The sequence below is a fragment of the Diorhabda sublineata genome, chromosome 2 (assembly GCF_026230105.1).
Source record: "Diorhabda sublineata isolate icDioSubl1.1 chromosome 2, icDioSubl1.1, whole genome shotgun sequence".
Lineage (NCBI taxonomy): Eukaryota > Metazoa > Arthropoda > Insecta > Coleoptera > Chrysomelidae > Diorhabda > Diorhabda sublineata.
Window position 1 is genome coordinate 33342813 of NC_079475.1, and position 16337 is coordinate 33359149.

The following is a 16337-nucleotide window of genomic DNA, read 5'->3' on the forward strand; positions in this document are numbered from 1 at the left end:
GGAAACAATCGAATTTCATAAATGTTTCACTTTTCTGAATGCGCGATTTCCTCGTTTTTCCTCTATTGTTTGTTCTTATAACTTGGTGATATATTTCCGCGAGTTGGGAAAGTAATATATAGTTTTAAATAAAATTTTAGAAATACTCAAGTTAATAGTATGGAACCACAAGTAGGTATTTACTCGAGCGCTTCAGATTGTTTTGAGATGAATAATTTACATCTATAGCTTTTGCAAATGATCTGAATTAATTCAAATTGAGCTCATATATCAGCTCACTTGTTCTCACTTTAATATGGTGGGTCAAATGGAATGACCAACTGAAACATTAATTCAGCTTAATTTACTTTAACCCAAAATTCCTCCGTGTTCTTACAAATAAGGTAAAAATAAATGATTTTTTGCGCCAAATATTGATTGTAATTATGAATTTGTATCAAAATCTACTAGAGCATCTAGTATGCAGACTAATTGATGCATTTCAGTGACTGGATAATTGAAAATCCGGATAACTGATTTGCACTCGATTTTAGTCTTATTCGCACTGTAATATGAATATGTAATATACTGTAACTCAACTCTTTTATCAATATATACATCGTAAACAAAGAATTTTTAAACAGAAACAAAAACATTAATTAGAATTTAAAAACACCTTCAATTATGAAAATTACAGCACTGTATGTTTAAGGATGCTGACAAAAGAAATCAGATATTTTCTTGCTTAAGGCACTAATACAAACATGTTTTTTGCTGCTAAATATCTTGATCTTTTTAAGGACAAAATCTGAACGGAATTTAAACAGAAACAAAAACATTAATTAGAATTTAAAAACACCTTCAATTATGAAAATTACAGCACTGTATGTTTAAGGATGCTGACAAAAGAAATCAGATATTTTCTTGCTTAAGGCACTAATACAAACATGTTTTTTGCTGCTAAATCTCTTGATCTTTTTAAGGACAAAATCTGAACGGTGTTACACTCAGCTTGATGCTCTAACCTCTTCACAGCTTTTTCCAAGTAGGTAGATACCTCATCGTGGGTTGGAACATCGTTTCCTACTTCAGTGTCTTCTCTATCCTCCTCTTCCTCTCCTACTTGCTGATTATCATTCTTTATCTGCTGCACAATTTCTTCATAAGAAAAAATCAGATAAGCAAGATCATCGACGTCGCAATTTAACATATCGTTTATATTGGCATTGCCACACTCCTCAAAACCTGGTGCTTATTTGATGATTTCTCTTATTTTATCCGGATCATCACTTGTGGTTCTTGAGTGTCATCTGGACCAGTATCACCATTTTCTTGCGAAATTCGTATTTCAGGACTCAGCTTATTCCATGCTTTTTCAAGTGTGGTGTCTTTTACGAAGGCCCAAGCATCAGCCACCACGCAGACAGCGTATTTCAAATTCAATTTCTTGTAACTTTAGCACAGATTTTTCACTATTCTCCATATCTAGAAGCAGCATTTGAAGTAATTGCTTTCTGTACAAATGTTTAAATGTTTGTATTGAACTCTGGTCCATTGGTTGTAGGACTAACGTCACATTTGGCGGAAGAAACAACTCATTCAACATCATGTTAGATCGAAATAACATCTGATGGGTGAGTTGGTACATTACCTATGAGTAAGAGAACTTTACCGGTTGAATCTGTTTTTTTTTGTTTGTGTTTTTTGACATGTGGGATAAAAACGTTCTCATACCAGTGACCAAAATCTCTGTTTCCATCCAGGATTTTGTTTAATTTTTGTATACAACAGGGAATTTTGCACCAGGAGCCTGTGATCGCCAGTAGAGTTAGCGCAAACCATGTCTGTGATGCTGACTTTGCTGGCTTTGTATCCAGGCGCTGCAGTTTCCTTTTTGGAAACAAATATCTTGGTTGGCAGCTTTTTCCAGTTGAGACCTGTTTTATCCGCATTGTAAACGTTCTTGGGTTCAAAACCACTAGCTTTGCAAAATTCATTAAATGTCTTGAAATTTTCGGCACATACTACATCAGCTGACAGTCTCTCACCTTGTATGTCTAGCTCCCTTATCCCGTGCCTATATTTAAAGCGTAGAGCCAGCCAGTTGTAGCTTTGGAATTAAGATCACCATTAATCATTTGGTTTATTTGCAGTGCTTTCTCACAAACTATCGGTTCTTTAATTGGTTGTCCTTAACTTTTAATTTACATAAACTACATTGCCAAGTCCAAATCCTGATTGTCTGCTGATTCCATTGATTTTATTTTTGTACTCCCATCTTTACTGTCTAGTTTGGAAGAACAGTATTTGATCGTTTGACGCTGCTTTTTAATGTACCAAATCGTAGAAGTGCCTACATTTAAAATCTGCGCTAAATTAGCCCAACTTACACCATGATCTAGCTCTTCCAATATTTTAATTTTCTCTTCAATTAACAAAGCTACACGTTTACGTTTAGTCGACATCACTTAAAACAACAACTTAATTTATCTGCAAATACTTTACAATATATAATCACAAAAACACAATCACAACAAAAGATTGTCAACTGACAAAATGACGATCTTTTGTTTTGACATGAGGGATTACGTGCGCTCAGAGTGCCTAAATCCTGGCAACGAGCGCTACACACGGCGAAACGAAAGTAAGAATATCATAGAAATTTATAGAAACATCGCACGCGGGCAAAATTTTTTTTTTCTAATTTTTAACCAACGGACGTCCGGATGACCGATAACGGGATAACCGGTATTTGGATGATTGATGCTCTACTGTACCAGGATATTTGCTTGTTGTGTGGAAGTGATAGTGAAGGAGATACCTTAGATCACTTTTATTACACAACGGCCACTTTTTTCAAGTTCTATTTTAGAAATCTCAATAGAGATTAAATCTACATTGTCTTAAAAATTACATGGGACGAGGAAAAATTCGTGAACACTTTAGAATGGGGAGATTGACAAGTGAATATGTTATTGGAAAATTACTTTAAAGAAGGCTGTTTACTTGATCATATGGTATTTGGCAAATACTGAAACACTTAGGCTAATTGCTGATAGATTTGATATAAAGTTTTGCTCATCGCGTGATTTCTAAAATAGTCCCCTACTTAGGAACATCAAGCTCCGAGTATATTGTTTGGCCTAATTATGAGCCGAAGCAAATTATAAAACAAGATTTTATAGATTACTGGTGGTTATCAGGTACATTTTTGTGGGACTTACATATTTTGAAACATTGTGTTTATAAACATAGGAAGCGGAAAATCTGATACATCTTGTAGCAACTTAGCAGTGATAGACACAACCTACTTTTCTACTGTGTCGAAGTCATCCAGTATATTCTCAGACGCTTGGGTAAATTCCAATGTAGACTCGTCGGTTTTCCTATTATAAATTAATAATTTATATTATAGTAGAAATAATTAGGTTATTTAATTTATGAGCAATTAAAGCTTTGGTACAATCTGATATGCAACCTCACTAATGGCATCATTTTTGATTAAAAATACATTGTGTATATAGGCTATTTGATGATATTTTTTTTACAAATGTAGCATCGATTCTATAAAAGTTTATTGGTATTTATAAATGTTGGCGTTCGTTTTATAGTTCATTGTAAAGATGTATGATACATGTACTTATACAACTCTTGTCATCTGTTATTCGACAATTCACTGTTATAAAACATATTTCACAGAACCAAAGTATATTTAAAATTTGCGAAGATAATAATGTAAATATTTGTCATAGAGTTAATATTGAAGATAAAGATAGCGAGGTATGGGATCTTATTCAAGTGGGCCTGAACTGACAAGTAATGGTAAAGGAGAATAATAACAAGTTTCGTTTTTATTAGTAAACATCTTCCTCTAGGGGTACATTAAGGATATTATCTATGTACTCACATTACCAAAAACTTCCAAAGCTCTACATCAACAGATAAATGATGTGGAATTAATTGAACTACATACAAAAAAAATTGTAAAGTGAGCATAGAACTTCAATATCTTCTTTATTATTTATATGATACTTCTGAATTAATAATGTTTTGAATATGAAAGATTTTTTGTGGTAACCCGGTATAAACATAATAAATGAATGGATTATGGTGATTCTAAGATTCTTATAATTTTATATGTTTTATATCTTTTCATTTTCGATTAATCAAGACAACATCAGAGGAGCATCTCAATTCGTCGTGTCGAGAGGAAGTATTTTTTTATACTATATTTCTCCAGTATAAATGAGTTACGATTTTTAGGTATTCTGTAGCAAAAATTCACAGGCAGTATCACTATTCACTATTATCGCAGGCAGTATCTGAATAACTACGTGTCTTGTCAAACATTAGTTGAAGCGTACATGTTTTTTTTTATCAAAAATCGGAAGCTAATAATTGTGCTCAAAAAGCATATTGGTGCTTGATAAAATATGGAAAATAAACCGGCAGTTCGAGCTTTTTTATGAATCAAAAGTTACATCTTTCATTATTGTACATATTTATGGGTTGTAATATAGAGATATTTTCAATTCAGATTTAAGAAAAATGGTAAAGTCGGTACCTTTGATATATCATTAAATTTGAGGAAATTTCATTACAAAAGAGCCTGCATAGAATTTATTTTGCGTTTTCTGAGATTTGGATTATTTTCTAGGTGTCTACCACTTCAAACATATTGTTCTCTTCAAACATGAAAAAGTAGATATGTTTAGCTAAGTCTTAACAAAAATGGGACAAGAAGACTTTTTTCAATGTCCACAAATATTTTGAATTAAAACTGACGCTCTTTTTAATTAAATTTATGAAATAGAGGGAAAATTTTCACCGAAAAATTGCTTAGTATAAGTTTAGATCCATTTATAGCGAATTGTTGAATTCCAATAAAAATTTCTAAAAATTCTGAATCTAATAAAACTATTATCGCTAGTCGTTCTAGAATTGATTTATTTATTGAAAAAAAAAAATTCGTACAATTATGATTGCTTTATCCTGTTTCACTATCACTAGATTTGGAGAAATTTGGAACATGACAAAATGTTTCGTGCCCGAAAAACCCGTCGAGCTGACAATCTGTTAGGTATTTTAAATAAAACAATGTACTCTTCAGATCCTTTGGTATCCAGCCTTTATTTAACAGAATGTAGCAGAAAAATGCATAGGTTACTACTCCCGCCAGAAGGTATTGCTCTCCTTAACACTCAAATGAATCCCAAATAGAAATATTAAATACAAGTAATAGGTAACATGAAGATCAAAAATAAAATAAATGGGAAGATTTAAATTTTATACAATATTTAGAATGATTTTGCGAAAGTACGAAAGGAAAATTTTTTGAGTTTGAGTTTTCCGTATTCTTTTGTTACAAATATAGTTTAATTCAACGTAATTTTTGTCATTTTCTTATGTATTATTATTTGCTATTATTTTCTATATTACTTGCCTATCTTTCGTTCAATTAATGAAATCATCTTTAAAAACCTGCAGACACCTATTGCTCTGACATAATAATTATCCATTTAAAACTAGGGTAACATTGCACGAATGTAACCCAGACAGAGATACAACCTATTATTATTACTAACACATATCATTCGCTTAGGAAAATATATTTCAAAATAATTTCTAGCTTTGCCAACCATTACTCAACAATTGTTTTGCTGAGTTTTTTGAGACTATCCTATGATCAGTGTTGAAAGACAGTTCTACTAGACCTATTTATAATTGAGAAAAAAATAATAAAAAGCGTTGATTAATCATCAAAATGGTTATTGCTATGACTATAAAAATTAGCACTTAAATAAATTTTACAGTAGATTTACTCAACATGTCAAAGACTCCTCCAAGTCCCTTGAAGAAAATATTTGCGTCTACTGAATGTGATCGAAAACAATATATTTTTTGTATCGGTCTGAAATACGTAAGAAAAGAGACAAATGCTCTGTTCTATAGTGAAGCTGTTAAAATTTGGTATGCATTCGGAAACAGAGTTTAAATATAATCATTTTGATGTAACTTAAAAATGAAGAAAATTTAAAATTTATCGTGCTATTATACGGTTTTATTTTTTTCCGAAGTAGAAAGACAAAACTCTCAAAGCACTGGATAGTAGCGATTTAAGGAACAACTATTTGTAAAAACATTCTAACAAATAGTGATATTCCGGAGACTTACTAAACCAGTGCCTCTGGTGGCAATATAGTAGCCCTCATTAGTTGACCGATTTTGTTTTTGTTGGATCTCTTCAGAACGGTTTAACACTAAATGCCCTCTGGCGTCATCCTCACTTCTGATTGCCAGGTATTTCAAACCGTAGTCTGCCATAGTTTGAAATAAAATATAGTAGGTATACGAGTTAAGTCGAAAATATTTGTATAGAATTTCTACTTTCACGTCTAATTTTATTTCGAATTTCTCATAATTAAAAAAAACGTGTTTTCATCAGTGAATGTTTCATATGTTCTCACCATATCCTTAACGCCTAAATTCATAACATTAGCTGCCTTTGTAGGTTTTGCTTAGTGTCAACAAACGTTATCTATTAACACAAATTTTTATTAATGTATCAAATATTAGATTTACATAAGCTGATATTCAATTGCTATAGCAATCGAATTTGTTTGAATGAAGTTGAACAGTTATAGTATAAGTCATTCTATAAATATAGTTTTTCTCTCTTCACATGCTTCTACACTATATAGTTTTCTGTTTATGCTCTTCTATTTTTGTTTCTATTTATCACTGTATATCTCAACAATTATATATAATCAGTTGTACAGTCCAATAGGAATAGTAATCGCTCGATCCAGACTCTTATTTTGTTCAGGTCATTTGTTACTTGACTCTCTCATTAACTTTTTGGTTTGCTTCTGGGTCTCAGTTGTCCAATGGGTTCCAATTCTTTTACTTCACGATTATTTTTTTGTGTCCTAATCATCGTATTCGCTGCGATTTCATAAATCTGGCGATTCTCTTCCCTTATTTTACCCTCCATAAACGTATCGTCTCGGATTACCTAATTTTTGTCTGATATCAATGTGACTGTGAAGAATCATAAATTTACCTACCTAACTTCAAGTTATTGTTATATTCGTTAAGATTTATTGTATACTGACCACTCCTAATGGGAACCAACGTCAAAGTCAAGTGATTCCAAGTGTCCCTTAAACACTAGAAGTTCCATTAACGTATCAAATTACTTACTTTTATTTTATATTGATATGACTGTAACGACCATAAATATAATAATTTAAAGCTTTTGTGTATAATAGGATTTTGGTATTTAAAGCAGTTTGTAAACAGATACGACGGTCTTAATAGTTCGACATTGTCGAGTACGGTAGTCGGATTATTGAAAATAAGTTTAATAATTTTCTTGCATAATAAATAGTTTTTTACAAAGTAGGTTTGATGTTTAAATAGAAAGAATTTTCCAAGTGTTTCCATTCTGTTAATTTTTGTACTTCACTATTATTTTCCATTAGTTTTATGTGTTTCCTAGTCAACGTATTTGCTGCTATTTCATAAATCTGGTGATTCTCTTCAAGATTTTTTTCTAATTTGAGCGCTCATAATTGTCCGTTTTATTACTTTTTTGACTTATATATTCTTCTTATCATTTTTCTTTCGAAGTACAGCTCTTGATATAAACATTTAACGCCAACACTTTACAGTATGGCTTTTGTTATTTTACTTCGTCGTGCACATTTGAGAGAAAGGAATTTTTATTACTAATTATCAATAAATACATCATTACATATGAACTACTTACGCCAAAATTAATATATTAGGTCAATAATTTATGAAAAAAATGGCCATCTTTTATTTTATACATCTTTTTTATTTTAATTATGGTTTTGAAATATATGAATTTATTGTAAATTGTATCTACTAAGCTTAATGAGATTGAATTAACATACATATTGTTGATATCTAAACATAATTTTGTATTATTTAATCCTTCTAACTTGTCAATTACATACACAAAATTTATTCTACTCATACAAGGGTATCATACAATTCGATTGGCTAACTTAAGAATCTTCAAATATACCAAACATTAACTATCGCGATGTGAAACCGTGAAAGAAGCAGCTTTAACAGTTGAAATTATTGGAACCGTTATCATCATTACACAAACACTCATAATTACACTGTGTGATGAGCGTTTCGATAACCTAGTTATCGCCTTCAGGGACTGAAAGTAAGCAGTTCACCTTCAGTATTTGAAGACGTTAATTTGTTTATTGAAACGCGTATCAGACAGTGTAATTGTGTGTGTTGGTGTAGTGGTAGTATAAACAGTGCGTTAAGTAGTCTAAGAAGCTGCAAAGTGACATTAATATTTATTATTTCCATTATAAAACTGAAATAAAGTAGATGTCGCATATGGAAATACACTGTGTGACCAAAATGAGGTGTTAAAATAAGTACTAATTTATTTTCTTATAAAATTATTTTCATATTGTCAAATCATTTTATTTTTAGTTTCGATCATCACTTTATTAATTCTAATTATTGATAACAGAATCCACTTCCTTGGCTAACATTTCATTTTCTATAATATTTGAGTGATTTCCGTCAAAAACTTTTATTTCTATTGGGGAGTCGGTTATTTGTGATATTCCATAGTCATCTTCGATATCCTCATAAATTTGTTTACTTGGCTTATACAGTATTATTTTTGTTTTCAATTTATCAGAAAATTGTATATATTGCTGACATATTTTGAATCTATTGTATGTTCCCTCCATCAACATTTTGTTTTCAGCTATATTTTCGGGAGAGCAAGAAGCATTTTTCATAATTTCTTCAGCTAGTATTAAACGATCATTCCAATCACTGCATTCGAATATTCTTCTCTAAAACAAGAATTTAATTTGAGTTATAACAATAATAGTCACTATTTATAAAAACATGCTAAGTTAAGTATTCGTAGCAAATAAACTGTTGTACTTTGTAAATATTCATGTTCAATTGATTCCCATTGATTAAATATATCATCTACGATCAAACAGGATTCGAGAAGACGTTGACGTGCAACTAACTTACTATTTTTCTAAAATGCAAAAGCAACGATATTACCGATTTTAAATGGAAATTTATATCTCCTTATTTTTCAAAGTAAAAATATAGTTCATGTAATTCTTTGTCGAGTATGACTAGGTTTTAATGAAAAATATATTTCTCACTCGAAATTATAATTTACAAGGGTTATATTCTCCCCCGCGCTCAGTAACTCAAAAAACCATAATCAAGGTGACTCCACCTTTCGCACCTCTAGAGAAAGGGAAGCGCTTACAGCAATAAAAGAGATGGTACAAAGTGGAAAATCAAAGTTGTTCCGCCGTCCTCATCGAAGCAAGAAGTCCACCAAGATATACTATTTTAAGTAGAAAGATTATTCCCAACCGGAATCTGTACAGGTCCAGCGGATTGGCAAAAGGGAAATACCGGTAGCCGACTTAATATTTGGAAGAGAAAAGTAGTTCTCGAACAACCAGCAGCCCATTCATCACGCAGTATACAGCGAAGACAAGACAAGATCGTATTGTTATTCTCAATTGCCGAGCTTTAGGTTTCGTCTGGAAGGAAATTGCTACTAAGGGCGCTGAGTATTCACATTTCAGTTGTGTTCGTGTTAGGGCCTTCAGTCAACTGATTATACCGGAGGGCACTGAGTATTCCCATCTCATTCACACGACGTGATGGACCATTATTTAATAAAAAATAAAGAATAAAAGTTAAAATGTATGATTTGTGATATTCAAATTTTCCAACTTGTGTTCAAAAATTGCCTGCCAAAAAAATTTTTAATTACGATTTCGAGTAAACTAATAACCCAACAGCGGACGCCTTTTGCACGTAGGAAAATATAACCTTACTAATTTATTTATAATTTTTTATTACAATTCAATGGAAAAACATTATAAACCACGATCCAGGGTCCATTTTTACACTTAACTACCATTAAGCTAAATATTAGCTTCATTTTGATGAGATGACCAACAATTTCATGTGCAAAAATTCTCTATTGTGGTAAATAAAAGGGGTAGCAGGGATCAAATACATTGATTTGATGATTCTCAAACATTCATTATTAACTGGTTTTTTCACACGCTTATAAAAGCTTCACCTGTAGGTGGGTTTATGAGCTTGTTTGTTTGTAATTCTTTGGACTAAGAACAAATGGCTTGTTACTGTTAGTAACCCTCAACACTCTACACTCTTGAATAATATACTATTAATGCAATAGTAAACTTATTCACGTGTTTATCCTTTACTTGATCAAAGGTTCGTGGCAGTAAACTTCACTTCGTGAATAATAACTTCCATTATACATTCTTGAATAATATATATTATTATTGCAATAGTAAACTTAGAAACGTGTTTATCATTTACTCAAACTCAAACGCCGGATAATTCGAGCATGTTCGGAAATGCTCAAATGTTCTCAAGAATATTTAATTATATTTTCCCTTGCTATGTAACTTTTATACTAATTTTTTTTATTATTTCAATTTAATATGGGACAATTTTTACAATATCGAAGATGCTAGGTCATATTTATATACACGTTGTTGTATTTACTTGCATTTTTCTCATTAATATTTTTTTAATAATTTCTCATACAGAGCTTTGCAGAATTAATTATCTTCTGACAAACAAGGTACCCTATTTTTTCTATTGTTATTTGTTGATTGATTATTCCTTATTAAATAATTTAATCAATTTTGTCATGAGTCAGATATCACGACTGAGGAAAACGAAATAGATGATAATGATGACAGGCGATGTTCGTTGCGAAGATAATGAAGATTAATTTTTTTTATATATTATGTAAATACACAAATTTTTGTACCCGGTTTACTAGAAAATATATTATATAAAAGAGACGGTTTTAGTGTATCTTATGTTGCAAATAGGAAAAGGAAAAATGAGAATTCTTCGAACTATAAGTGATCCATATCTGTTTTCTTGTTTAATTTTGGAACCTAGTGAGTAATGAATTTTTGAGAATCATCAAATCAACATGTTTCATCCCTGTTGCCCGTATTACCTACCACTATTACATCTCATCAAAATGAAGCTACCTACGAAAAATAAGGTTCATAGTATCAAGGGCAAAAAGGACGCTTTATCCTGGATTATTATTTCTTTTTATATTTGTGGAACATCTAAAATATTTTTATCTTACCTTTTCCTTGAGAACCTTAGTCTTTGGTGTAAAATACATCAATGTCTTCCAAATCAACTCAGTTTCAAAAATAACGGGTTTATCGTCATAATTATGCAGTAATCGATGCATCAGTGTTGGACCTCCGTCAATAATTATGAGTTTTCCTGTATAGCCCATAGATTCCAATTTATTCACAATTTCTATAGCAAATATAGATCCCATAGAAAATCCTATTATGTTGAACGTTTTATTTTTTTCAAGCCGTTGTAGGACTTTCTACAAAACAGTACAAAAAAATATTTTTCAATGATATCTTAATACATTTTATTTGATTTTTATTCATATCTATGCGAATCTTATTGAGACATCAAGAGATATTTTAGAAATATTTGGAATATTTAAGTTGTGGATTACAAATTTTGCAAGTATCGGTAAAACAACGAAGAAAAGAGTTCGAACTCCTGAAGATGTGAGGGTTCCTGTAAGAAAAAATCCGCGAAGATCAGCGCATCTTGGAATATTCGGCAGGTCTGTCGAAAGGATCTTAAGGTCAAATTTGCACTATCATCCTTACAAAATTCAAGTGAGTCAGGCATTGAACGAAAATAATTTCTCTGTCCGGCGGCAATTCTGCGAAATAAATCTTCAGGTAGTGAAGTGATCAAAATCTTCATCAACTACCTCTTCACTCAGCCAATGCGACGGCCTTGTCCTCATCAGGAGTCATTTTTTTTTTCGAAAATGAAAGGGGGCCTGTTACCGGGAACGCAGGGTAGTAATAGCAAATGTTTAGGTCATTCTTCATTTTTCAACTTGGTCAACATGCAGTGAATCAAATTTTATTCCAACAAGACGGAGCCACAAGCCGTACAGCCCATTTGAACATGAATATTGTTAATGAGATTTTTCCAACCTCACACTATGTGATTTTCTCTTGTGGGGATTCCTGAAAGTAAAGCGCAAGAAAAACGACCTCAGCGCATGCTTCATGACTGATGGTCCATTTCAGAAATCGTCTACAAGAATGCATTAATAGGCATGTAAGCCATCTGACTGGTGTTATTTTTAAACGTTGATTATTTACATTTACCTCTCGTCTATGTTTTTTAATACACAATAAGATTATAATAATAAAATTTTGAAAAATACATCCTTTTATTTTTCACATCCATTCACTCTACGAGTTTTCCAACATGATCTTGTCAATATGAACGAGAAGATTTTAACTTTGAAGAACGATATTTCGGCTAATATCGACGAGAAGATGTCGACCATTGAGGACGATATTTCTCCTTTGAGGAACAATATTTCGGTTAAAATCAACGAAAAGATTTCGAGCTTGAAGGACGGTGTTTAGTTATTGGAAAAAGATATTTGTTTCAATATGAATGATAAGATTTGGACTGCGAAGAACGATATTTTTGCGGATTTTTTATCATTGGGAACTGACATTGCAGTTGACAGGTAACATGTATCTCCAGTTTCACGTATTTAATGGCAATAAAACAAGACAGATAGAAACGACTCTACTTCGAGGTGTATGTAAACTGATATTGAAGTTTAACACGTTGAGCCCTGGTGCGGTTCATAGGCAACTGAACTTTCCCCACAGCATATTTTATTTCAAACCTCGGCGGCCGAAAAGCTTGTATTTGAAAGTGTTAGGTTTGGTTGGAACGTCCCGAGTTCTTCGAACATTACCTTATACTCGGTCTATTTTATTTTGTTCTAGATTTCATATATCTTTTGTTTTTTTCGATATAATTCGAATAATATTTGATTAAAATTTTTATTCTGTGCTACTTTTACATTACATGTACCTATTTTTGCTAATTTTGTTTTTAAGGGTATAAAAAACATGACAAAAACAATATTACAATATAATAACAATTAAATATGATTTCTCGAAAATAAAACGGCATAAAATAATGGGATTTTTTAATACAAACATTGTAAAAAGTCATCACTTTTTTACTTTGGACTTTACAATAAGTTTTTTTTAACTTTTTTTCACTGTACCACACGCAGTCTCTTCTCACCTTGTGACTTAGACCTGCTTTCTTTACTAGTCAATGGGGTTTTTTGGTTTTTGCCTCTTGATCATCAACATCCGTAGTTTCCTTCTTTGCTACACTGATTTGCAAATCAGTAATTGCTTAATTTTCTTTTTCGTTATTTTTCTATAAAAAGTATTGACCTTTCTCATTGCTGTACCAAATAACAGCTCAATAGCAAATTTTCTTATACCACAGCAACGTCTTTATCAATATATCATATAGATTTATAGAAGCCCACGGTTTGAGGTTTTACAATTACTCCTGATCGTTTTTTAACGCATATTGTCTCATCAGCATGCTTTGTAGAAAGCATCAACATGTCACGCTCTGGGCCCTGGGAAGAGTGTCCGTGGTAAACTTTCCCTCGGGCCCAGACTGGCCCTATAGACCGCACAAAAAAACTTTTTTTCGCATTTTTTATTCCAAATAAACTTTTTCTCTATATTTTTTGGATTCACACCCTATATGGAGTGTAAAAACGCAAAAAAATTTTTGCCTCTAGGGAAAGTTTATTAATTTTTGTTGGGGCTCAACGTGTTAAAAGAATTTTATTTTCCCAATCAGCTTAGCTGAATCCATCGTCTATTTTACTATATTCGGTGTATGTTGGCCGTAAAACTGATTGTGTAAATAAGTTATGAATAATGAAAATATTTTTGTGATAATCAAATTTTTTTATGCGAATGCATAAATTGCATCAAATTAGAAAAAATATGAATGTTATTGCCTTACCGGTAACAATAACAGGATTATGTCATCAACTGTATTGAAATTAGCTTTTTCCCAATATTGATATACTACTACGTGAGCATTCAAATGCGTTGCCATCTGCGAGAAAAGTTGGGCATATCCCTCAATACCTGGAAATATGAGCAATGTTGGCCCATCAGTATCTTCTGATAGATTCGATTTCAAAACTATTTCCGTTGACATTAGATCCATTGTGTTAAGGTTTTTCAAAATAATCTCCCAATCAATAACATCTACTGGTTTTACTGTTTCTTCTTCATCTAAGCATCTCTTTTCTTGAATTTCTTTTATTCTAAAATATATGAGAAGGAAGTTAATTTTCTCAGAGTGCATAGTTAGATCATAATACTCATACTATAAATGAATGCAATGAGTAACAGCCAGAGAAAAGCGGAAAATTGTTTATTGAATATAATGAATGATGAATTATTAATAAATGATAAATAAATAATAAGAGAAACAAAAAAGAAAGAAGCACCGATCAACAGTATTTCAGGAAAGGAGCAGTGAAAAATAAAAGATGACAAACTACTTATGCTTGGATTTGTATCTTATAGTAGTATTTTGGAAGTGTAAAAAGAATACCCGTATGTATTCGTTACTATACGTGTTACTATAGTATCGTTACTTTACTCATTACTTCATATACCTCACATACGAGTACGGTCCCAGAAGTATCTGGCCCTACTTAGAGATGGCAGTAGTTGCTTGAAAAATACCATTGTATTAGAAAGTACACAATCTGTACAGTATCTGTTTCAAGTTTGAATACGCCACCTTATTTAATATTTATTCGGTAGTGAACGTTTTCAGTTCAGCGCAACCAATATAAAAGCTGAGATAGATTCTACTCTGGGCGAGACTTCTCCTTCGTTATCATCAGTAGGCCAAACGACCTGCGAAGACTAGCATCGCAGTGGTCGATCAAATGAGGCTACGACTTCAGAAATGTTGAAGAAAATCCAAAAAGCGGTACTGGATGATCGTTGACTGCAAGTGCGCTAGCTAGCAGACGTAGTAGGCGTTTCAAAAAGTGCAGTACATCACATATTAACTTAAAATTTGGACAGAAGAAAACTGGGTGCCGCGTTTGCTCACCATGGAACAAAAACAGCGGCGTGAAGATATTTCCATCGAGTGTTTGGCAACGTTTTTCAGAAATAAAGCTGAATTTTTGCGCCGTTTTATAACCATGGATGAAACGTAGGTCAATCACTTCACACCCGAAACAAATAAACAATCAAAACAATAGACTGACAAAAAGGAACTGGCTCCAAAGAAAACAAAGACCGTTCCGTCTGAAACAAGGTCATGGCATCGGTTTTTTGGGATGCGCGTGGGATAATTTTTATTGACTTTCTTGAAATAAGAAAAACTATCAACGGCGAGTATTATGCGAAATTATTGCAACGTTTGAGCGAAGAAATTAAGCAAGAATGAAATGATATTTCATCAAAGCATAAGGTCACACATCCATTATTTAATGGCCAACATAAATGGATTAACGTTGGAATAGCTATCTCATGCACGCTATTTGTCAAATTGAGGAATATTTTCTGCTCCCAGACTTGAATATATAGCTCGGTGGTGAAAGATTTTCCAACAATGAAGAGTTGATATTGGTATTAATGGCTATTTTGAGGAGCTTGACGATTCTTATTATAAAAGTGATATCGAACTTATTAAACATCGCTGGGAAAAGTGTATGGAGCTAAAGGGAGATTACATTGAAAAATAAATATATATTTTTTTCTAAAATTTTTGTGTTATCTTCATTGGTCTATGTACTTTTGAGACATCCCCGTACCATGTTATACATATATACATACTTATACATTATATACCAAACTGCGTAAGGTCAATTTTTCACATTCTCCTATTTTGAAACAGACTTTTGTTTTACTTATTCTATATTTGGTATGATTTTATAGGTAAAGTGTAGAACTATAAATGAAATGGATTACCTATTATTAAAAATTTCAACCTTGATCTTATATATATTGCAATCCATTATGCATCCCGTTACTTAGTACCTACAGTGGCTTGATAGAGATAGTGTGGCCACATGAGGATGGCCACCATGCTTAACCCAAACTCGGCTGATTTAGATTTTCTTAATGTGCTCTAAAGATTTTTTTGACTAAGGAAAATTTTGAATTTTTTTTCTTTTTATGTAGTCAAATCAATCTACCCTGAAATTAACATTATTTATTCTCGTAGTTAAATAGCAATAAATTAGTTTTTCATTATTAAGAAAGTTCCTTGAAAGGCTTATTTCAAGAATATTAACATGAATATTTGTGAAGAAAACATTTTTTTATGAAAATTAATTATGCCGTCTACGATACAAAAGAAGTTATTTTTTTATTTTT

The 16337-nt window shown here is 32.0% G+C and overlaps 1 protein-coding gene across 1 annotated transcript in view; it reads right to left on the reverse strand.

The window, feature by feature from the left end:
- Window positions 1–43: 43 nt before the first annotated feature.
- LOC130440709 (fatty acid synthase-like) overlaps window positions 44–16337 on the reverse strand; it is an 83507-nt gene continuing 67213 nt past the window's right edge. The window contains exons 27-29 of the mRNA XM_056773997.1: window positions 13948–14257; window positions 11177–11434; window positions 44–8840 (exon numbers count right to left, since the gene is read on the reverse strand). Coding sequence (XP_056629975.1) covers window positions 8490–8840; window positions 11177–11434; window positions 13948–14257 — 919 coding nt within the window. The 3' untranslated portion in view covers window positions 44–8489. The remainder of the gene's footprint in view (window positions 8841–11176; window positions 11435–13947; window positions 14258–16337) is intronic.